This window comes from Cherax quadricarinatus, chromosome 9, assembly GCF_038502225.1.
Source record: "Cherax quadricarinatus isolate ZL_2023a chromosome 9, ASM3850222v1, whole genome shotgun sequence".
Classification (NCBI taxonomy): Eukaryota; Metazoa; Arthropoda; class Malacostraca; order Decapoda; family Parastacidae; genus Cherax; species Cherax quadricarinatus.
Window position 1 is genome coordinate 19,304,333 of NC_091300.1, and position 25,765 is coordinate 19,330,097.

General features: G+C 40.4%; 1 protein-coding gene across 1 annotated transcript in view; it reads right to left on the minus strand.

Moving 5' to 3' along the window:
* Positions 1-25,765, minus strand: part of LOC128685961 (proteasome adapter and scaffold protein ECM29) — a 136,689-nt gene that overhangs the window by 46,963 nt on the left and 63,961 nt on the right. The window contains exon 17 of the mRNA XM_070083283.1: positions 12,968-13,082. Within this exon, the coding sequence (XP_069939384.1) occupies positions 12,968-13,082 (115 nt within the window). The remainder of the gene's footprint in view (positions 1-12,967; positions 13,083-25,765) is intronic.

Consider the following 25,765-nt stretch of genomic DNA (forward strand, 5'->3'; position numbering starts at 1 on the left):
GAGACTAATGCTCATTCCAGCATAAACAAAGCCACACTGACGATGTGTCAACCACTCCCTCGTATTTTTGTACAACTTCCTTCTTCAATTATATCGTATTTATTATTATTATTATTATTATTATTATTATTATTACTACTACTATTGTTATTATTAGCAGTAGCAGAAATGTTTGATTCTTTGCTGAGTTCAAGAGTAAACACATGATGTCACCGTCTAATACCTGTCCGAATAGCCATTCCAATATGCAGTCATGAATGGGTTTACATTATTTATACTTAGGTTTAATAGCAAATAATGAACAAACAAAACACTCACCACACTGAGTGGTGGGAGGGCTGGCTGCCAGTTGTGGGGGGTCGGAGGGAGGGTAGTAAGGACTCGCAGGTGGCGGGAAACTTAAATATGATTTGGCGGCTGGGAATTTGGTGGCTGGGAATTTGGCGGTTGGAAATTCGCAAATGTGTGAAGCCCGCGCAAGCTGAAAACGTGAATGTTGAGGGAGACCTGTAGTATGTTCCCATGCTTTTGCTGTAAGAGAAAATGGAGTATTTTTGAGGCTAACTGCAGTAGATCACTAGTCTTCTAAGGAAAATACTTAAAATATCGTATATAAACACATAATAAATCATAATACACTATAAAATGTAAAGAAATAATAAATTGTTTATATAAAGTGTAGATGTACTTACACACTTGGAGTAGAGATGGTGGCAGAAGTTGAGTGTGGAGGAGGTTGAGTGTAGGGGAGGTTGAGTGTGGCAGAGGTTGAGTGTGGAGGAGGCTGAATGTGGAGAAGGTTGAATGTGGTGGAGGTTGAGTGTGGAGGAGGTTGAGTGTGGAGGGGGCTGAATGTGGAGAAGGTTGAATGTGGTGGAGGTTGAGTGTGGAGGAGGTTGAGTGTGGAGGGGGCTGAATGTGGAGAAGGTTGAATGTGGTGGAGGTTGAGTGTGGAGGAGGTTGAGGGTGGGAGATTTGCAACAACATTGTTTTGTTTCATCACTGAACTTAACTCCTACAGTTTGTTTTATCACTTAACTGACAATTTGTTTTGTTAAATCACTGAACATAAATGATACAATTGTTTTGTTTAATCAATGAACATAAATGATACAATTTGTTTTGTTTAATCACTGAACATAAATGATACAATTGTTTTGTTTAATCACTGAACATAAATGATACAATTGTTTTGTTTAATCAATGAACATAAATGATACAATTGTTTTGTTTAATCAATGAACATAAATGATACAATTTGTTTTGTTTAATCAATGAACATAACTGATACAATCTGTTTTGTTTAATTAATGAACATAACTGATACAATCTGTTTTGTTTAACTGCTCCCATAGCAATGTAAACATGTGTAATGGAATCAGCTGCGCCAACTAGCGGCAGCATTCTTAATTACTGTATTATTACGTACGTGTTTTGTACATAATACGTACGTAATTGTACTAATAATTATTATTAAAATTATTATTATTGATAATAATTTAGGGAACTGAAGCTCTATCATTATTATAATTTTTTTTTTTCAACAAGTCGGCCGTCTCCCACCGAGGCAGGGTGACCCAAAAAAGAAAGAAAATCCCCAAAAAGAAAATGCTTTCATCATCATTCAACACTTTCACCACACTCACACATAATCACTGTTTTTGCAGAGGTCCTCAGAATACAACAGTTTAGAAGCATATACGTATAAAGATACACAACATATCCCTCCAAACTGCCAATATCCCAAACCCCTCCTTTAAAGTGCAGGCATTGTACTTCCCATTTCCAGGACTCAAGTCCGACTATATGAAAATAACCGGTTTCCCTGAATCCCTTCACTAAATATTACCCTGCTCACACTCCAACAGATCGTCAGGTCCCAAGTATCATTCGTCTCCATTCACTCCTATCTAACACGCTCACGCATGCTTGCTCGAAGTCCAAGCCCCTCGCCCACAAAACCTCCTTTACCCCCTCCCTCCAACCCTTTCGAGGACAACCCCTACCCCTCCTTCATTCCCCTATAGATTTATATGCTTTCCATGCCATTCTACTTTGATCCATTCTCTCTAAATGACCAAACCACCTCAACAACCCCTCTTCTGCCCTCTGACTAATGTTTTTATTAACTCCACACCTTCTCCTAATTTCCACACTCCGAATTTTCTGCATAATATTTATACCACACATTGCCCTTAGACAGGACATCTCCACTGCCTCCAACCGTCTCCTCGCTGCTGCATTTACCACCCAAGCTTCACATCCATATAAGAGTGTTGGTACCACTATACTTTCATACATTTGCTTCTTTGCCTCCATAGATAGCGTTTTTTGACTCCACATATACCTCAACGCACCACTCACCTTTTTTTCCTCATCAATTCTATGATTAACCTCATCCTTCATAAATCCATCCGCCGACACGTCAACTCCCAAGTATCTGAAAACATTCACTTCTTCCATACTCCACCTCCCCAATTTGATATCCAATTTTTCTTTATCTAAATCATTTGATACCCTCATCACCTTACTCTTTTCTATGTTCACTTTCAACTTTCTACCTTTACACACATTCCCAAACTCATCCACTAACCTTTGCAATTTTTCTTTAGAATCTCCCATAAGCACAGTATCATCAGCAAAAAGTAACTGTGTTAAGTCCTATTTTGAATTTGATTCCCCATAACTTAATCCCACCCCTCTCCTGAACACCCTAGCATTTACTTCTTTTACAACCCCATCTATAAATATATTAAACAACCATGGTGACATTACACATCCCTGTCTAAGACCTACTTTTACCGGGAAGTATTCTCCATCTCTTCTACACGCCCTAACCTGAGCCTCACTATCCTCATAAAAACTCTTAACAGCATTTAGTAACTTACCACCTATTCCATATACTTGCAACATCTGCCACAGTGCTCCTCTATCCACTCTATCATATGCCTTTTCTAAATCCATAAATGCAATAAAAACTTCCCTACCTTTATCTAAATACTGTTCACATATATGCTTCACTGTAAACACTTGATCTACACATCCCCTACCCACTCTGAAACCTCCTTGCTCATCCGCAATCCTACTTTCTGTCTTACCTCTAATTCTTTCAATTATAACCCTACCGTATACTTTTCCTGGTATACTCAGTAAACTTATTCCTCTATAATTTTTACAAACTCTTTTGTCCCCTTTCCCTTTATATAAAGGGATTATACATGCTCTCTGCCAATCCCTAGGTACCTTCCCCTCTTTCATACACTTACTAAACAAAAGTACCAACCACTCCAACACTATATCCCCCCCTGCTTTTAACATTTCTGTCATGATCCCATCAGTTCCAGCTGCTTTACCCCCTTTCATTCTACATAATGCCTCACGTACCTCCACCACACTTACATTCTGCTCTTCTTCACTCCTAAAAGATGGCATACCTCCCTGGCCAGTGCATGAAATTACCGCCTCCTTTTCTTCCTCAACATTTAAAAGTTCCTAAAAATATTCTCGTCATCTACCTAATACCTCCCTCTCCCCATCTACTAACTCCCCTACTCTGTTTTTAACTGACAAATCCATACTTTCCCTAGGCTTTCTTAACTTGTTTAACTCACTCCAAAATTTTTTCTTATTTTCGTTAAAATTTCTTGACAGTGCCTCTCCCACTCTATCATCTGCTCTCCTTTTGCACTCTCTCACCACTCTCTTCACCTTTCTTTTACTCTCCATATACTCTGCTCTTCTTATAACACTTCTGCTTTGTAAAAACCTCTCATAAGCTACCTTTTTCTCTTTTATCACACCCTTTACTTCATCATTCCACCAATCACTCCTCTTTCCTCCTGCCCCCACCCTCCTATAACCACAAACTTCTGCCCCACATTCTAATACTGCATTTCTAAAACTATTCCAACCCTCTTCAACCCCCCCACTACTCATCTTTGCACTAGCCCACCTTTCTGCCAATAGTCGCTTATATCTCACCCGAACTTCCTCCTCCCTTAGTTTATATACTTTCACCTCCCTCTTACTTGTTGTTGCCACCTTCCTCTTTTCCCATCTACCTCTTACTCTAAAGTGTAGCTACAACTAAATAATGATCCGATATATCAGTTGCCCCTCTATAAACATGTACATCCTGGAGCCTACCCATCAACCTTTTATCCACCAATACATAATCTAACAAACTACTTTCATTACATGCTACATCATACTTTGTATATTTATTTATCCTCTTTTTCATAAAATATGTATTACTTATTACCAAATCTCTTTCTACACATAGCTCAATTAAAGGCTCCCCATTTACATTTGCCCCTGGCACCCCAAATTTACCTACTACTGCCTCCATAACATTTTTACCCACTTTAGCATTGAAATCCCTAACCACCATTACTCTCACACTTGATTCAAAACTCCCCACACATTCACTCAACATTTCCCAAAATCTCTCTCTCCTATACACTTCTCTCTTCTCCAGGTGCATACACGCTTACTATAACTTACTATTATAATTATTATTATTATTATTATTAGTTTAGGGAACTAGAGCACATATCCAATTCCCTAGATCAAGAGCCCCTCACCAGCATCAAGGAACCTTGATGCTGGTGAGGGGCTTCAGTTCCCTAAATTATTATCAATAATAATAATTATAATAATAATAACTATTACAATAACGATAGAGCTTCAGTTCCCTAAATTGATAATAATAATACATTATTATAACGAGAGCCTCAGAACAAAACCAACTCGGTGCACTGTTTACCTAGCTGAGGGAGCAGTTCTCTCCTGCTTTGCTTGCATTTTTGACAGTCATTTGGCCAAATTTCGCTTTTCTAACCATGGGTCCTAAGAATGGATGAATAATGAGAACCTTCAAAACTAGGGATGCCAAGCCCATGAAGACACTCTTCAGGTTGCTTGTTCTATCTAGGCTGGAATATTGCTGCACACTAACAGCATCTTTCAAGGCAGGTGAAATTGCTGACCTAGAAAATGTACAGAGAACCTTCGCGGCACGCCTAACGGAGATAAAACACCTCAATTACTGGGAGCGCTTGAAGTTCCTGAACCTGTACTCCCTGGAATGCAGGCGGGAGAGATGCATGATTATATACACCTGGAAAATCCTAGAGGGACCAGTACCAAACTTGCACATGAAAATCACTCACAACGAAAGCAAAAGACTCGGCAGATGGTGCAACATCCCCCCAATGAAGAGCAGGGGTGTCACTAGCACGTTAAGAGACAATACAGTAAGTGTCAGGGCCCCGAGACTGTTCAACTGCCTCCCACCATACATAAATGGGATTACCAACAGACCCCTGGCTGTCTTCAGGCACTGGACAAGCACCTAAAGTCGGTACCTGACCAGCCGAGCTGTGGCTTGTACGTTGGATTGTGTGCGCCAGCAGTAACAGCCTGGTTGATCAGGCTCTGATCCACCAGGAGGCCTGGTCACAGACCGGGCCGTGGGGGCATTGACCCCCAGAACTCTCTCCAGGTAAAGGACAGTTTTTTTTTTTTTCAACAAACCGGCCATATCCCACCGAGGCAGGGTGGCCCAAAAAGAAAAACAAAAGTTTCTCTTTTTAAATTTAGTAATAGTATATACAGGAGAAGGGGTTACTAGCCCCTTGCTCCCGGCATTTTAGTCGCCTCCTACAACACGCATGGCTTATGGAGGAAGAATTCTGTTCCACTTCCCCATGGAAGTAGGAGGAAATAAACAAGAACAAGAACTAGAAAGAAAATAGAAGAAGAAAACCCAGAGGGGTGTGTATATATATGTTTGTACATGTATGCGAAGTGTGACCTAAGTGTAAGTAGAAGTAGCAAGACGTACCTGAAATCTTGCATGTGTATGAGACAGAAAAAAAAGACACCAGCAATCCTACCATCATGTAAAACAATTACAGGTTTCTGTTTTACACTCACTTGGCAGGATGGTAGTACCTCCCTGGGCGGTTGGTAAAGGACAGTGCTGAGAAGAAAAAAGGATGATTTCCATGGAATTAAATCATGAAATCATACATAAACAAGCGAGATGTCCAGGTTTTGGGTTGAAGGGGAAGCAGGGGGAGCTGGCTCTTAACTCAAATGTTGGCACGTAGCTACAAGCAAAAAATTGACCAATTGACGGCTCGTATCTCAAAAAACTCGTACGTTAGGACACTCTTAAGTCAAGGTTCCACTGTACTGGAAAGGACAAGAAGAGCATGAAACAAAGCAGACACCAGGAGGATCTATAGCATGAGGAGGGGTATGAACTAGATTACTGTGAAGCATGTTAGTTTGGTGAAAAATAAGTCTGAAGTCTAAGGAATGGAGAGAGTTGTTTAGATTTGTAAGGCTAGAAATATAGAGAAGGCAGAGAAAAGGAGATTTCACAGAGTAGAGAATATGGGAGAGATAAAGTCCGTTTAGCATGTGATAAGGTAGAGTTTATGAAATTGGAAGGGTACCCAAGACGAGAGAACAAATTATGAAGAGTGGAAATTTCCAATTCAAGGAACCTAGGGCACAGAGAAAGAGAAATAAAAACACTTTTCTTGACAGAGGGAGCATGGTAAGAAAAGTATTGAATGTACATGCCATTGTGCATAGGCTTGCGATAAATGGAAAAAGAAAAGCCAGTAGCTGAGCAGTGGATATGTACATCAAGGAAAGGAAGCAAAAAGTTAGATTAACCATTCAGCTTTAAACTACGTATGTGCAGGTTATTTGTGTATTGTTCCAGTCACGGTATTGTGATTTTTTGTTCTAATAGTAGTAGTACATAATAAAAATATCAGTAATAGCAGCAGTAACAGTAGTAGTAATAATAGTAATACACTGATACCTTGACTTACAAGTTTAATTTGTTCCATGACCAAGCTCATAACTCAATTTGCTCATTTTTTTTTTTTTTTTTTTCAACAAGTCGGCCGTCTCCCACCGAGGCAGGGTGACCCAAAAAAGAAAGAAAATCCCCAAAAAGAAAATACTTTCATCATCATTCAACACTTTCACCACACTCGCACATTATCACTGTTTTTGCAGAGGTGCTCAGAATACAACAGTCTAGAAGCATACACATATAAAGATACACAACATATCCCTCCAAACTGCCAATTTGCTCATATATCAAATAAATTTTCATCACTGAAATTAATTGAAATACAATTAATCCGTTCCAGCCCAAAAAAAACTACCCAATTTTTTTTGTTACGGGTTTTTCAATAAGAAAAAATGTATTTATAAGTAAGAAATGATTTTTGCCTTTTTTGCCAGGTCCCAGCAATGTTTTAGAAATGCTGGAGTATATATGAAACTCCTTGAAGCACGGTGTAAGACGAGTGTCACTCCACTGCTGACAGTGCAGCAGTGGAGTGACATTTGATGATCGTGCGCTACCTTGGCTTTATTTTTCACTGTTACACCTAAACATGTCTGTCTATCTGTTTGTTTCTGTCTATGTGCTTGTTTCTGTCTATTTGTCTGTCTAGCTCTGTCTATGTTTATCTCTGTCTCTGCTTATCTGTCTGCTTGTGTTTCTGTCTTCCTGTCTCTCTACTTGTCTCTCTGTCTCAGAGAGAGAGAACCGCTCATGAAAAAACAGGTATTACACACGATGCAGAGTCGTCATGTAGATGAATGGTTCAGAGAACTGACAAGTTGATAAATTAGACACATGTGCAACATTTGGGTATCTTTAATGAGGAAACGTTTCGTCACACACTGACTTCATCAGTCCATACAAAGGAGTATGGTGAAGACCAGGAGGGGTTTGAGGTAATCAGTCCCTCAGCCTTGAGTCAATGTGATCAGTCCATCAATCTTGAAAAGATACCTGCACCTGTCCTGCCCAAGTATATAAGCCACTTCTTCGCACATATGCTGTATTCTTTTCAAGATTGATGGACTGATCACATCGACTCAAGGCTGAGGGACTGATTACCTCAAACTACTCCTGTTCTTCACCATTCTCATCTGTATGGACTGATGAAGCCACTGTGTGGTGAAACGTTTCCTCATTAAAGATACCCAAATATTGCACGTGTCTAATTTATCAAAGAGTCGTCATGTCTGATTCCTGAATAAGTGAAAATGTGTATTACTTGCCAGTCATGCTTATTATGCCTTATATCTACAAGCATAGTACAGTATAGCACTTTGTCTGGATTTTTTAGGTTATCCTAGATAATTTACACTATGTATATAATTGTATTTATGTGTACCTGTGAGATAGAGAGAGACAGAGATAGATACAGACAGACAGACAGAAGGAAATAGAGACAGCCAAAACAAGTCAGCCAGCCAGCCAGGCGCCGGCCGGCTGGCCAGCCTACCAAACATGTTTTACATATGTTCCAGAATTGTTTTTCTTTACTTAGGGCATATGTTATAGAACATTCTGGCAGGATGACATTACCAGTGGCATCAAAAGTGAAAGGATGTTACACACTGGTTGTTATAGAGGTTTTTGATATTTCCTCAGTATCTCCTGCAAGTGGTGGGGTATCTGAAGCTCGTTCATAACTCGGATTTTGGCTCACAACTCATAGCACAAAAACTGATGGAGTGATGGCTCATAACTCGGAAAACTCGTAAGTCAAGGTACCATTGTAGTTGTAATAATAGTAATAACAGTAAAAGTAATAATAATAATAATAATAAATGGGGTAGGCGCCTCTGGCCCAGTGGCTAATACATCAGTCTGGAGTTTTATGATTCTCTAACCGTGAGTTCAAGCCCTGCCCATGGTATAGTTTGATGGTAAAAAGAAGAAGAGCAACACTAGGAATTTCTATTGACAAAACTTTTTATGTGACATTATTATTCCTAAGTCTTTCAACTGTTTCCTATTTCAGTTTATTTCAAAGCCCAGCCATGCCCAAGGCATACTACCAACTGACCCCAAAAGAGACAGGAATATCTAGTTATCACAAAGTAATAACCTGGGTGGTAATAACCCAGTTAACATTGCAAGTGGAAACAATCACATTAGTTCACACATCTCATTAACCCTTTCAGGGTCGACAGGCCCTCTCAGAGACTTGTTCTCAGGGTCGCCCAAATTTAAAAAAAAAAAATTATTTTTTCTTATGAAAACAGAGAATCTTTTCCCAATCATAATGACACCAAAAGTATGAAATTTGGTGGAAAACTTATGGAATTATGCTCTCGCGAACTTAGCGGTCTCAACGATGTTTATGCATTGGCGATTTTGCCCACTTTGAGTCCTATTTTCGCCCAATTCCACTGTACTAGTCGACAAAAATCTTAACTATTTTGCTAGAACTCCATTTTTTTCTATCGAATGAGTGCAAGAAACCACCAATTTACCGATTTCAACTATCCAATACGGTGGTCAGAATTTAGCAATTTTGCCAATTTCACACAAATTTCAAAAGATGCCAATTTCCAAGTAGGGTCCAGAATAAACAAGAAAGACATTCTTGGCACTAAAATGACATTTCCTCTGTTCATTAGTCACGTCCCAATGCCCCTCTTACATTCTTTTGCTTTCCACTTTGAATTTTTATTCTCACAAAAAATAGAAGATTTACTGTTATGCAGACAACTGCATTAGTGTAGAAATGGTATAAATAATATCAGCACACTTGTGAAAGAATATTAGACTCACCAGTTGACATGTATTGGATGCTTAGCATGATTTGTTTACTTTTGAACTTTGGTAAAAATTGAATACAGTGGACCCCCCATAGTGATATTAATCCGTTCCTGAGAACTCAATGTTATGCAAAATTATCGTTATGCGAATGAATTTTCCCCATAAGAAATAATGGAAATCAAATTAATCTGTTCCTGACACCCAAAAGTATGAAAAAAAAAAAAATTTTACCACATGAAATATTAATTTTAATACACACAAACTAAAGAAGACATGCACAGTTACAGGACCCTTACCTTTATTGAAGATCTGATGATGATAGATGGGATGGGAGGAGGAGAGAGTCTTAGTGTTTAGAAGGGGAATCCCCTTCCATTAAGACTTGAGGTGTCAAGTCCTTTTCTGGGGTTACTTCCCTTCTTCTTTTAATGCCACTAGGACCAGCTTCAGAGTCACTGGACTTCTGTCGCACAACATATCTGTCCATAGAGGTCTGTACCTCTCGTTCCTTTATGACTTTCCTAAAGTGGTTCACAACATTGTCAGTGTAATAGTTACCAGCACGGCTTGCAACAGCTGTCTGAGGGTGATTTTCATCCATGAAGGTTTGCACTTTAAGCCACATTGCACAGATTTCCTTAAACTTTGAAGTAGGCAACTTCTTCAATTTCTCTCTCCCCTCCTCCGAAGCAGTTTCCTCAGGTGTGGCCTCATGCTGATGAAGATGATCTAGCAGCTCATCAGTGGTTAGTTCTTCATTGTCCTCCTCCACCAACTCTTCCACATCATCCCCACTAACCTCCAACCCCAAGGACTTTCCCAATGCCACAGTGGATTCCTCAACTGGCATAGGATTCCCAGGGTTAGCCTCAAACCCTTCAAAATCCCTTTGGTCTACACATTCTGGCCACAGTTTCTTCCAAGCAGAGTTCAAGGTCCTCTTAGTCACTCCCTCCCAAGCCTTACCTATAAGGTTTACACAATTGAGGATATTAAAGTGCTCTCTCCAAAACTCTCTTAGAGTCAATTGAGTTTCTGAGGTCACTACAAAGCACCTTTCAAACAGAGCTTTTGTGTACAGTTTTTTGAAGTTTGCAATAATCTGCTGGTCCATGGGCTGCAGGAGAGGAGTGGTATTAGGAGGCAAAAACTTGACCTTAATGAAGCTCATGTCCCCACAAAGTCGCTCTGCCAAGTCTGTAGGATGACCAGGGGCATTGTCTAACACCAAGCCGCACTTAAGGTCTAATTTCTTTTCAGTTAGGTAATTTTTCACAGTGGGGGCAAATGCTTGGTGTAACCAGTCATAGAAAAAGTCCCTAGTGACCCTTGCCTTACTGTTTGCCCTCCACAGCACACACAAATTAGCCTTGAGGATATTCTTTTGCCTGAATGCTCTGGGAGTTTCAGAGTGATACACTAATAAAGGCTTCACTTTGCAATCACCACTAGCATTGGAACACATCAACAGAGTAAGCCTGTCTTTCATAGGCTTATGTCCTGGGAGTGCCTTTTCCTCCTGAGTAATGTAGGTCCTGCTTGGCATTTTCTTCCAAAACAGGCCTGTTTCATTACAATTAAACACTTGTTCAGGTTTCAGTCCTTCACTGTCTATGTATTCCTTGAATTCCTGCACATATTTTTCAGCTGCTTTGTGGTCTGAACTGGCAGCCTCACCATGCCTTATCACACTATGTATGCCACTACACTTCTTAAATCTCTCAAACCAACCTTTGCTGGCCTTAAATTCACTCACATCATCACTAGTTGCAGGAATTTTTTTAATTAAATACTGATGCAACTTCCTAGCCTTTTCACTTATGATCACTTGAGAGATGCTATCTCCTGCTATCTGTTTTTCGTTTATCCACACCAATAAGAGTCTCTCAACATCTTCTATCACTTGCGATCTCTGTTTCGAAAACACAGTTGAACCTTTGGCAAGAACAGCTTCCTTGATTGCCGTTTTCTTGGACACAATAGTAGCAATGGTTGATTGGGGTTTACTATACAACCTGGCCAGCTCGGAGACACGTACTCCAGTTTCATACTTAGCAATGATCTCTTTCTTCACCTCTATAGTAATTTTCACCCTTATTCCTGTATGGTTGGCACTAGAAGCTTTCTTGGCGCCCATGGTCACTTATTTTGCAGATAAAATCACCAAAAACGCTGTAATAATACGAAATGTTCCGATTGTATGCTTGGATGTTACCGCGGAGGCTGGCTGGTGAACAATGCCACCCGCGGAACATGTGAGGCTGGCTCAGGCTGCACATTAGACGCGTCTCGGACGAATAGCGTTGAGCGGGTTTTTTAGCGGTATGCGAGGCAAAACCTTAGCAATAAAATGTATCAGTATGCGGATTTAACGTTATGCGATGCCAACGGTATATGGGGGTCCACTGTATTTCTGCTACTTTGAGCTCAATTTCAAGGTACTTTTCATTGTAAAATTAGTCAAAATCATCTCGATTTCTGTAGTCTGTCTTCCATTCTATAGAATGAGACCAGGAAAACTAGAATACAACAATAAATACCATACGAAAATACAGTGCAAAGTCGCTGTTTTAATCCAAAAACACAGTCAAATTTTTTTTTTCTCATTATGCACTGTGTGCTGCAGGATTTTTTTTATGCTGCACACACTGACCACATAGACCCATTATTTCATATGTAGTCCTACCAGCTTTCTCTCACTAGATTTGAGGGCGCTAGAATTTAGGCGTACTAGTATGTCAAAAACCCTGGTGCGTAAGCCGTACTAGTACAGCCAAAACCCTGAAAGGGTTAATACCGACACTCCTGGTCCCTTTCATGGGTAATATCTTAGATCCTATTGTAGTTCATTAGTAACCATGAAGTTATTATCATGACCTGTAGGGTGTGTCTGAATCCATTACTAAAGGGTTGAGAACAGTGAGAATATGAAGTATAGATTTACTGTGTAGCACAATCATCATTGTAGTTTTTATATCTGTTAGTTGTTCTAGGAATTATTGGGCCCTCAGTCAAATTTCAAACCAGGTCTCCTTAACTCAGGAAAATATTACAGGAATAAGAACTATTAAGGAAATACAAAGGAGAGCAAAGCAAGGTTTATACTTAATGGAAATAGAATCTTATAAGGTTTTCTTACATGTAATTGAGACAGAAAAATTCCAGATGGTAGTATCTTCCTTGATAGTTCCAATCTACCAACATATTACCTCAGACCCAGTCTATTTATAGTAAACATCTTTGATGATATTACTTAACTTTAACAAGAACAACTAATGTTTGAGGAACTGACAACTTTTTTTTGATAATATAAATACAGTTAATCACTTAGAAACTAGGATTGCTACATACCATTATTGTCACCTAGGAGGCTCATGAAGGCCTGTTGGATGCTGGACAGTCGTTGCTGGATAATAGGCTTAGTGCGACACCTCTTCAGCAGAGCCAGCAGCCAGATGCACGTTGCCTGTAGGGAAGAAAAAATTATTAAAATTAGAGAATGACCAGAATTCTCCATGGGGAAGTGAAACAGAATTCTTCCCCCATAAGCCATGCGTGTCATAGGAAGCGGCTGAAATGCCAGGAGCAAGGGCTAGTAACCCCTTCTGCATACAGTAGGGGGCCCTGCTTTACGGCGTTCCACTAATACGGTCATTTCAAATTATGACCAAAATTCTCTACACGGCTCCCCCACCTGACTTTCTAATACGGTCACCGTGCCCCACCCAGTTTGTTTACATTCTATGTGAAATCCATAAGCACTAAGTCTCTCCGTTATGTATGGAAACTCCAAAATTTCACGTGTTTTTAAAAGCTATTTCATATTTTATATATATATTTTTTTTTTCAACAAGTCGGCCGTCTCCCACCGAGGCAGGGTGACCCAAAACAGAAAGAAAATCCCCAAAAAGAAAATACTTTCATCATCATTCAACACTTTCACCACACTCACACATTATCACTGCTTTTGCAGAGGTGCTCAGAATACAACAGTTTAGAAGCATATACGTATAAAGATACACAACATATCCCTCCAAACTGCCAATATCCCAAACCCCTCCTTTAAAGTGCAGGCATTGTACTTCCCATTTCCAGGACTCAAGTCCGACTATATGAAAATAACCGGTTTCCCTGAATCCCTTCACTAAATATTACCCTGCTCACACTCCAACAGATCGTCAGGTCCCAAGTATCATTCGTCTCCATTCACTCCTATCTAACACGCTCATGCACGCTTGCTGGAAGTCCAAGCCCCTTGCCCACAAAACCTCATTTACCCCCTCTTTCCAACCCTTTCGAGGACCACCCCTACCTCTCCTTCATTCCCCTAGTAGAATGACATGCTTTCCCCTACCCCTACCCCTCCTTCATTCCCCAAAGTAGAATGACATGCTTTCCATGTCATTCTACTTTGATCCATTCTCTCTAAATGACCAAACCACCTCAACAACCCCTCTTCTGCCCTCTGACTAATGCTTTTATTAACTCCACACCTTCTCCTAATTTCCACACTCCGAATTTTCTGCATAATATTTACACAATACATAGCCCTTAGACAGGACATCTCCACTGCCTCCAACTGTCTCCTCGCTGCTGCATTTACCACCCAAGCTTCACATCCATATAAGAGTGTTGGTACTACTATACTTTCATACATTCCCTTCTTTGCCTCCATAGATGACGTTTTTTGACTCCACATATACCTCAACGCACCACTCACCTTTTTTCCCTCATCAATTCTATGATTAACCTCATCCTTCATAAATCCATCCGCCGACACGTCAACTCCCAAGTATCTGAAAACATTCACTTCTTCCATACTCCTCCTCCCCAATTTGATATCCAATTTTTCTTTATCTAAATCATTTGATACCCTCATCACCTTACTCTTTTCTATGTTCACTTTCAACTTTCTACCTTTACACACATTCTCAAACTCATCCACCAACCTTTGCAATTTTTTTTTAGACTCTCCCATAAGCACAGTATCATCAGCAAAAAGTAACTGTGTCAGTTCCCATTTTGAATTTGATTCCCCATAATTTAATCCCACCCCTCTCCCGAACACCCTAGCATTTACTTCTTTTACAACCCCATCTATAAATATATTAAACAACCATGGTGACATTACACATCCCTGTCTAAGACCTACTTTTACCGGGAAGTATTCTCCCTCTCTTCTACATACCCTAACCTGAGCCTCACTATCCTCATAAAAGCTCTTTACAGCATTTAGTAACTTACCACCTATTCCATATACTTGCAACATCTGCCACATTGCTCCTCTATCCACTCTATCACATGCCTTTTCTAAATCCATAAATGCAATAAAAACTTCCCTACCTTTATCTAAATACTGTTCACATATATGCTTCAATGTAAACACTTGATCTACACATCCCCTACCCACTCTGAAGCCTCCCTGCTCATCCGCAATCCTACATTCTGTCTTACCTCTAATTCTTTCAATTATAACCCTACCGTATACTTTTCCTGGTTTACTCAGTAAACTTATTCCTCTATAATTTTTACAATCTCTTTTGTCCCCTTTCTCTTTATATAAAGGGACTATACATACTCTCCGCCAATTCCTAGGTACCTTTCCCTCTTTCATTATTATTTTTTTTTTTTATTATCACACTGGCCGATTCCCACCAAGGCAGGGTGGCCCGAAAAAGAAAAACTTTCACCATTATTCACTCCATCACTGTCTTGCCAGAAGGGTGCTTTACACTACAGTTTTTAAACTGCAACATTAACACCCCTCCTTCAGAGTGCAGGCACTGTACTTCCCATCTCCAGGACTCAAGTCCGGCCTGCCGGTTTCCCTGAATCCCTTCATAAATGTTACTTTGCTCACACTCCAACAGCACGTCAAGTATTAAAAACCATTCGTCTCCATTCACTCCTATCAAACACGCTCACGCACGCCTGCTGGAAGTCCAAGCCCCTCGCACACAAAACCTCCTTTACCCCCTCCCTCCAACCTTTCCTAGGCCGACCCCTACCCCGCCTTCCTTCCACTACAGACTGATACACTCTTGAAGTCATTCTGTTTCGCTCCATTCTCTCTACATGTCCGAACCACCTCAACAACCCTTCCTCAGCCCTCTGGACAACAGTTTTGGTAATCCCGCACCTCCTCCTAACTTCCAAACTACGAATTCTCTGCATTATATTCACACCACACATTGCCCACAGACATGACATCTCCACTGCCTCCAGCCTTCTCCTCGCTGCAACATTCATCACCCATGCTTCACACCCATAAAATGAGTGTTTGTAAAACTATACTCTCATACATTCCCCTCTTTGCCTCCAAGGACAAACTTCTTTGTCTCCACAGACTCCTAAGTGCACCACTCACCCTTTTCCCCTCATCAATTCATTTATTAAACAAAAGTACCAACCACTCCAACACTATATCCCCCCCTGCTTTTAACATTTCTGTCATGATCGCATCAGTTCCAGCTGCTTTACCCCCTTTCATTCTACGTAATGCCTCACGTACCTCCACCACACTTACATTTTGCTCTTCTTCACTCCTAAAAGATGGTATACCTCCCTGGCCAGTGCATGAAATTACCGCCTCCCTTTCTTCCTCAACATTTAAAAGTTCCTCAAAATATTCTCGCCATCTACCTAATACCTCCCTCCCCCCATCTACTAACTCCCCTACTCTGTTTTTAACTGACAAATCCATACTTTCCCTACGCTTTCTTAACTTGTTTAACTCACTCCAAATTTTTTTCTTATTTTCATTAAAATTTCTTGACAGTGCCTCTCCCACTCTATCATCTGCTCTCCTTTTGCACTCTCTCACCACTCTCTTCACCTTTCTTTTACTCTCCATATACTCTGCTCTTCTTATAACACTTCTGCTTTGTAAAAACCTCTCATAAGCTACCTTTTTCTCTTTTATCACACCCTTTACTTCATCATTCCACCAATCACTCCTCTTTCCTCCTGCCCCCACCCTCCTATAACCACAAACTTCTGCCCCACATTCTAATACTGCATTTTTAAAACTATTCCAACCCTCTTCAATCCCCCCACTACTCATCTTTGCACTAGCCCACCTTTCTGCCAATAGTCGCTTATATCTCGCCCGAACTTCCTCCTCCCTTAGTTTATACACTTTCACCTCCCTCTTACTTGTTGTTGCCACCTTCCTCTTTTCCCATCTACCTCTTACTCTAACTGTAGCTACAACTAAATAATGATCCGATAAATCAGTTGCTCCTCTATAAACATGTACATCCTGGAGCCTACCCATCAACCTTTTATCCACCAATACATAATCTAACAAACTACTTTCATCACGTGCTACATCATACCTTGTATATTTATTTATCCTCTTTTTCATAAAATATGTATTACTTATTACCAAATTTCTTTCTACACATAGCTCAATTAAAGGCTCCCCATTTACATTTACCCCTGGCACCCCAAATTTACCTACTACTCCCTCCATAACATTTTTACCCACTTTAGCATTGAAATCCCCAACCACCATTACTCTCACACTTGATTCAAAACTCCCCACGCATTCACTCAACATTTCCCAGAATCTCTCTCTCTCTCTCCTCTACACTTCTCTCTTCTCCAGGTGCATACACGCTTACTATGGCCCACTTTTCACATCCAATCTTTATTTTACTCCAAATAATCCTTGAATTTATACATTTGTAGTCCCTCTTTTCCTGCCATAACTTATCCTTCAACATTATTGCTACTCCTTCTTTAGCTCTAACTCTATTTGAAACCCCTGACCTAATCCCATTTATTCCTCTCCATTGAAACTCTCCCACCCCCTTCAGCTTTGTTTCACTTAAAGCCAGGACATCCAGTTTCTTCTCATTCATAACATCCACAATCATCTCTTTCTTATCATTTGCACAACATCCACGCACATTCAGACTTCCCACTTTGACAATTTTCTTCTTCTTATTCTTTTTAGTAATTTTTTTTTTTTTTTTTTCAACAAGTCGGCCGTCTCCCACCGAGGCAGGGTGACCCAAAAAAGAAAAACAATTTTCTTCTTATTCTTTTAAGTAATCTTTACAGGAAAAGGGGTTACTAGCCCATTGTTCCCGGCATTTTAGTTGACTTTCACAACACGCATGGCTTACGGAGGAAAGATTCTTATTCCACTTCCCCATGGATATAAAAGGAAAAGTAATAAGACCAAGAACTAAGATAAAATCAAAGATAACTCAGATGAGTCCTAGGTAGTAGGTTGGTAGACAGCAACCGCCCAGGGAGGTACTACCGTCCTGCCAAGTGAATGTAAAACTGAAGCCTGTAACTGTTTTACACGATGGTAGGATTGCTGGTGTCTTTTTTTTTCTGTCTCATACACATGCAAGATTTCAGGTATGTCTTGCTACTTCTACTTACACTTAGGTCACACTACACATACATGTACAAGCATATATATACACACCCCTTTGGGTTTTCTTCTATTTTCTTTCTAGTTCTTGTTCTTGTTTATTTCCTCTTACCTCCATGGGGAAGTGGAACAGAATTCTTCCTCCGTAAGCGATGCGTGTTGTAAGAGGCGACTAAAATGCCGGGAGCAAGGGGCTAGTAACCTCTTCTCCTGTATATATTACTAAATGCAAAAGTAGAAACTTTCATTTTTCCTTTTGGGCCACCCCGCCTCGGTGGGACACAGCCGGTGTGTTGAAAGAAAGAAGAACTCAGATGAGTGTGTATAAATAAACGTGTACATGTATGTGTAGTGTGACCTAAGTGTAAGTAGAAGTAGCAAGACATGCCTGTAATCTTGCATATTTATGAGACAGACAAAAGACACCAGCAATCCTACCATCATGTAAAACAATTACAGGCTTTCGTTTTACACTCACTTGGCAGGACGGTAGTACCTCCCTGGGTGGTTGCTGTCTACCAACCTACTACTTATATATACTTATATATACTTATATATATACTTATATATACTCTGATAATTATACTTATGTATACCTATTATTATTTATTATTATCACACTGGCCGATTCCCACCAAGGCAGTGTGGCCCGAAAAAGAAAAACTTTCACCATCATTCACTCCATCACTGTCTTGCCAGAAGGGTGCTTTACACTACAGTTTTTAAACTGCAACATTAACACCCCTCCTTCAGAGTGCAGGCACTGTACTTCCCATCTCCAGGACTCAAGTCCGGCCTGCCGGTTTCCCTGAATCCCTTCATAAATGTTACTTTGCTCACACTCCAACAGCACGTCAAGTATTAAAACCCATTTGTCTCCATTCACTCCTATCAAACACGCTCACGCATGCCTGCTGGAAGTCCAAGCCCCTCGCACACAAAACCTCCTTTACCCCCTCCCTCCAACCTTTCCTAGGCCGACCCCTACCCTGCCTTCCTTCCACTACAGACTGATACACTCTTGAAGTCATTCTGTTTCGCTCCATTCTCTCTACATGTCCGAACCACCTCAACAACCCTTCCTCAGCCCTCTGGACAACAGTTTTGGTAATCCCGCACCTCCTCCTAACTTCCAAACTACGAATTCTCTGCATTATATTCACACCACACATTGCCCTCAGACATGACATCTCCACTGCCTCCAGCCTTCTCCTCGCTGCAACATTCATCACCCACGCTTCACACCCATATAAGAGCGTTGGTAAAACTATACTCTCATACATTCCCCTCTTTGCCTCCAAGGACAAAGTTCTTTGTCTCCACAGACTCCTAAGTGCACCACTCACTCTTTTTCCCTCATCAATTCTATGAGATATAGTAGGTTGGTAGACAGCAACCACCCAGGGAAGTACTACCGTCCTGCCAGATGACTGTGAAACAAAAACCTGTAACTGTTTTGCATGATGGTAGGATTGCTGGTTTCTTTTTCTGTCTCATAAACACGCTAAGATAACAGGGATATCTTGCTACTCCTACTTACACTTTGGTCACACTTCACAGACACGCACATGCATATATATATATACATACATCTAGGTTTTTCTCCTTTTTCTAAATAGCTCTTGTTCTTTTTTATTTCTTCTATTGTCCATGGGGAAGTGGAAAAGAATCTTTCCTCCGTAAGCCATGCGTGTCGTATGAGGCGACTAAAATGCCGGGAGCAATGGGCTAGTAACCCCTTCTCCTGTATACAATTACTAAAAAAGAGAAGAAGAAAAACTTTATAAAACTGGGTTGCTTAAATGTGCGTGGATGTAGTGCGGATGACAAGAAACAGATGATTGCTGATGTTATGAATGAAAAGAAGTTGGATGTCCTGGCCCTAAGCGAAACAAAGCTGAAGGGGGTAGGAGAGTTTCAGTGGGGGGAAACAAATGGGATTAAATCTGGAGTATCTGAGAGAGTTAGAGCAAAGGAAGGGGTAGCAGTAATGTTAAATGATCAGTTATGGAAGGAGAAAAGAGAATATGAATGTGTAAATTCAAGAATTATGTGGATTAAAGTAAAGGTTGGATGCGAGAAGTGGGTCATAATAAGCGTGTATGCACCTGGAGAAGAGAGGAATGCAGAGGAGAGAGAGAGATTTTGGGAGATGTTAAGTGAATGTATAGGAGCCTTTGAACCAAGTGAGAGAGTAATTGTGGTAGGGGACTTGAATGCTAAAGTAGGAGAAACTTTTAGAGAGGGTGTGGTAGGTAAGTTTGGGGTGCCAGGTGTAAATGATAATGGGAGCCCTTTGATTGAACTTTGTATAGAAAGGGGTTTAGTTATAGGTAATACATATTTTAAGAAAAAGAGGATAAATAAGTATACACGATATGATGTACGGCGAAATGACAGTAGTTTGTTGGATTATGTATTGGTAGATAAAAGACTGTTGAGTAGACTTCAGGATGTACATGTTTATAGAGGGGCCACAGATATATCAGATCACTTTCTAGTTGTAGCTACACTGAGAGTAAAAGGTAGATGGGATACAAGGAGAATAGAAGCATCAGGGAAGAGAGAGGTGAAGGTTTATAAACTAAAAGAGGAGGCAGTTAGGGTAAGATATAAACAGCTATTGGAGGATAGATGGGCTAATGAGAGCATAGGCAATGGGGTCGAAGAGGTATGGGGTAGGTTTAAAAATGTAGTGTTAGAGTGTTCAGCAGAAGTTTGTGGTTACAGGAAAGTGGGTGCAGGAGGGAAGAGGAGCGATTGGTGGAATGATGATGTAAAGAGAGTAGTAAGGGAGAAAAAGTTAGCATATGAGAAGTTTTTACAAAGTAGAAGTGATGCAAGGAGGGAAGAGTATATGGAGAAAAAGAGAGAAGTTAAGAGAGTGGTGAAGCAATGTAAAAAGAGAGCAAATGAGAGAGTGGGTGAGATGTTATCAACAAATTTTGTTGAAAATAAGAAAAAGTTTTGGAGTGAGATTAACAAGTTAAGAAAGCCTAGAGAACAAATGGATTTGTCAGTAAAAAATAGGAGAGGAGAGTTATTAAATGGAGAGTTAGAGGTATTGGGAAGATGGAAGGAATATTTTGAGGAATTGTTAAATGTTGATGAAGATAGGGAAGCTGTGATTTCGTGTATAGGGCAAGGAGGAATAACATCTTGTAGGAGTGAGGAAGAGCCAGTTGTGAGTGTGGGGGAAGTTCGTGAGGCAGTAGGTAAAATGAAAGGGGGTAAGGCAGCCGGGATTGATGGGATAAAGATAGAAATGTTAAAAGCAGGTGGGGATATAGTTTTGGAGTGGTTGGTGCAATTATTTAATAAATGTATGGAAGAGGGTAAGGTACCTAGGGATTGGCAGAGAGCATGCATAGTTCCTTTGTATAAAGGCAAAGGGGATAAAAGAGAGTGCAAAAATTATAGGGGGATAAGTCTGTTGAGTGTACCTGGTAAAGTGTATGGTAGAGTTATAATTGAAAGAATTAAGAGTAAGACGGAGAATAGGATAGCAGATGAACAAGGAGGCTTTAGGAAAGGTAGGGGGTGTGTGGACCAGGTGTTTACAGTGAAACATATAAGTGAACAGTATTTAGATAAGGCTAAAGAGGTCTTTGTGGCATTTATGGATTTGGAAAAGGCGTATGACAGGGTGGATAGGGGGGCAATGTGGCAGATGTTGCAAGTGTATGGTGTAGGAGGTAGGTTACTGAAAGCAGTGAAGAGTTTTTACGAGGATAGTGAGGCTCAAGTTAGAGTATGTAGGAAAGAGGGAAATTTTTTCCCAGTAAAAGTAGGCCTTAGACAAGGATGTGTGATGTCACCGTGGTTGTTTAATATATTTATAGATGGGGTTGTAAGAGAAGTAAATGCGAGGGTCTTGGCAAGAGGCGTGGAGTTAAAAGATAAAGAATCACACACAAAGTGGGAGTTGTCACAGCTGCTCTTTGCTGATGATGCTGTGCTCTTGGGAGATTCTGAAGAGAAGTTGCAGAGATTGGTGGATGAATTTGGTAGGGTGTGCAAAAGAAGAAAATTAAAGGTGAATACAGGAAAGAGTAAGGTTATGAGGATAACAAAAAGATTAGGTGATGAAAGATTGAATATCAGATTGGAGGGAGAGAGTATGGAGGAGGTGAACGTATTCAGATATTTGGGAGTGGACGTGTCAGCGGATGGGTCTATGAAAGATGAGGTGAATCATAGAATTGATGAGGGAAAAAGAGTGAGTGGTGCACTTAGGAGTCTGTGGAGACAAAGAACTTTGTCCTTGGAGGCAAAGAGGGGAATGTATGAGAGTATAGTTTTACCAACGCTCTTATATGGGTGTGAAGCGTGGGTGATGAATGTTGCAGCGAGGAGAAGGCTGGAGGCAGTGGAGATGTCATGTCTGAGGGCAATGTGTGGTGTGAATATAATGCAGAGAATTCGTAGTTTGGAAGTTAGGAGGAGGTGCGGGATTACCAAAACTGTTGTCCAGAGGGCTGAGGAAGGGTTGTTGAGGTGGTTCGGACATGTAGAGAGAATGGAGCGAAACAGAATGACTTCAAGAGTGTATCAGTCTGTAGTGGAAGGAAGGCGGGGTAGGGGTCGGCCTAGGAAGGGTTGGAGGGAGGGGGTAAAGGAGGTTTTGTGTGCGAGGGGCTTGGACTTCCAGCAGGCATGCGTGAGCGTGTTTGATAGGAGTGAATGGAGACAAATGGTTTTTAATACTTGACGTGCTGTTGGAGTGTGAGCAAAGTAACATTTATGAAGGGATTCAGGGAAACCGGCAGGCCGGACTTGAGTCCTGGAGATGGGAAGTACAGTGCCTGCACTCTGAAGGAGGGGTGTTAATGTTGCAGTTTAAAAACTGTAGTGTAAAGCACCCTTCTGGCAAGACAGTGATGGAGTGAATGATGGTGAAAGTTTTTCTTTTTCGGGCCACCCTGCCTTGGTGGGAATCGGCCGGTGTGATAATAAAATAAAATATGGTCAGAATTTTAACGAACTTTTTTTTATGGACCGATTACGTTCATTTTTGGTGTACTATTAGAAGGTTATATCGAGTATGCTGTGCTGAAGTTTCAATCATATCGGCCAAAAAGGAAATGAAATATGCAAAATTTACGAAAAATTGCATTTGGCAGGGCACAGTTTGTCAGTTGTACTTGGACAAGTGGTTTTGATACTTGCTGCTGCTAGAACAACTCTAATTCCAACACTTATCGATGAGAATTCTAAAATAAACCTTATCTTCTTGCTAAAAAAAAATAAAGTTTCATAACTTTTTTGATATATTGGAACATGTCGGCCTTGTTGTCCACATAAATCTAAAAATATTTTGGAAAGTTCGGAAACACGAACGCTACCCCGTAAAACAATCATTCTCCCATGTTTGTTGTGAGAAATAAAGTCAATTCAATCATAAATAAAGCTGGTGTTCCCCTAAATAGGTAAATAAGTTACTTTCGAGATATAGGCCGCAGCGCGTGGCACCCCCGCTGCCTGGGAACAATTTTTTTCCCCGAAAAATTCGCTTTATTTTACACTTTTTCCACGGCCTACGAGTGTTTATTACAGTTAATCATTGTAAATCCGTTTTCTCTCATCACTGATGAGAGAGGGCGGATCCTCTCTTCACCTTCAGGGGAAATATCGATAGAAATTTATTCCTTGGGGCGTCATATTATGCTATATATTTTTTTTTGAGGTGTACTTTTTGTTTATATGCTATTATTATATTGCATTATATCATAATAGATCAATTATGATAGATAAATAAGCCTTATAATTGATATTAGCGTGGGTATGGAATATTTTGTTGGCTGGAGGTGTCGGCCATTTTGTGCACTATTCCCAGGGGTTCCCGATTGGTACCGCGACCATAGTAGCTCCGCCCACTCGGGAATGATCTCATATGGTGAATTTGTATTATATTAGACATAAAGATGTACGAAAACGATAAAAATAACACGGGGAAAAACGTAACAAAAACGTCAACAAAGCTGAGTCAGCGCTTCTTACGCAACATGTTGCGTCAGCGCTGTCACCATGCCTGTTATAAATGGCTGTAATTCCTTTTAGAAACATCGTACAAGGATAATAATTATACCAGCGTGTAGCCAGAAAGTTCAGCTATTTTTTGGTAACAATTACTCAGTTTTCATATATTTTCGAATTTTTTTTTGCTCCGCGCGCGGGAAACCTCAATCTCCCCTTAGCCTTATCTAAATACTGTTCACTTATATGTTTCACTGTAAACACCTGGTCCACACACCCCCTACCTTTCCTAAAGCCTCCTTGTTCATCTGCTATCCTATTCTCCGTCTTACTCTTAATTCTTTCAATTATAACTCTACCATACACTTTACCAGGTATACTCAACAGACTTATCCCCCTATAATTTTTGCACTCTCTTTTATCCCCTTTGCCTTCATACAAAGGAACTATGCATGCTCTCTGCCAATCCCTAGGTACCTTACCCTCTTCCATACATTTATTAAATAATTGCACCAACCACTCCAAAACTATATCCCCACCTGCTTTTAACATTTCTATCTTTATCCCATCAATCCCGGCTGCCTTACCCCCTTTCATTTTACCCACTGCCTCACGAACTTCCCCCACACTCACAACTGGCTCTTCCTCACTCCTACAAGATGTTATTCCTCCTTGCCCTATACACGAAATCACAGCTTCCCTATCTTCATCAACATTTAACAATTCCTCAAAATATTCCCTCTATTTTCCCAATACCTCTAACTCTCCATTTAATAACTATACCTGTACCTAAATAAACTTGCACACTGTGCTGGCATGCAGGTACACATTAAAATCAGTAAGTGTCTTATGTCTCCAGACACCATATTTGTGATGATAATGATGATAATTTTTTTTTTCCAACAAGTCGGCTGTCTCCCACTGAGGCAGGGTGACCTAAAAAGAAAGAAAATCCCCAAAAAGAAAATACTTTCATCATTCAACACTTTCACCTCACTCACACATAATCACTGTTTTTGCAGAGGTGCCCAGAATACAACAGCTTAGAAGTATATACACCTACCATCCGACTTACGACCTGCTCGACTTACGACCACTCGACTTACGACCGTGTTTTTTATGCCAAATATCTGGGAAATAAACAACTATTTGTGTTGTACACAGTGTTTATCCTAAACCTTACAGTATAAAATACAGTACTAACAGCATAAAAAGTAAAGTAAAACATGAAGTACCAAAATAAAACAATAAAATAGTCATTACAAAAATGTTTTGTTGATATTCAATAGTAAAGTTCGACTTACCACCATTTCGACTTATGACCGGTTGCTCGTAACCGAACTCAGTCGTAAGTCGGATGGTAGGTGTACGGATAAAAATACACAATTTATCTCTCCAAACTGCCACTATCTCAAACCCCTCCTTTAGAGTGCAGGCATTGTACTTCCCATTTCCAGGACTCAAGTTTGGTTATATAAAATAACCGGTTTCCCTGAATCCCTTCACTAAATATTACCCTGCTCACACTCCAACAGCTTGTCAGGTCCCAAATACCATTTGTCTCCATTCACTCCTATCTAACATGCTCACGCACACTTGCTGGAAGTCCAAATCCCTCGCCCACAACACCTCATTTACCCCCTCCCTCCAACTTTTTCAAGGATGACCCCTACCCCGCCTCCCTTCCCCTACAGATTTATATGCTCTCCATGCTATTCTACTTTGATCCATTCTCTCTAAATGACCAAACCACCTCAACAAACCCTATCCAGCCCTCTGAA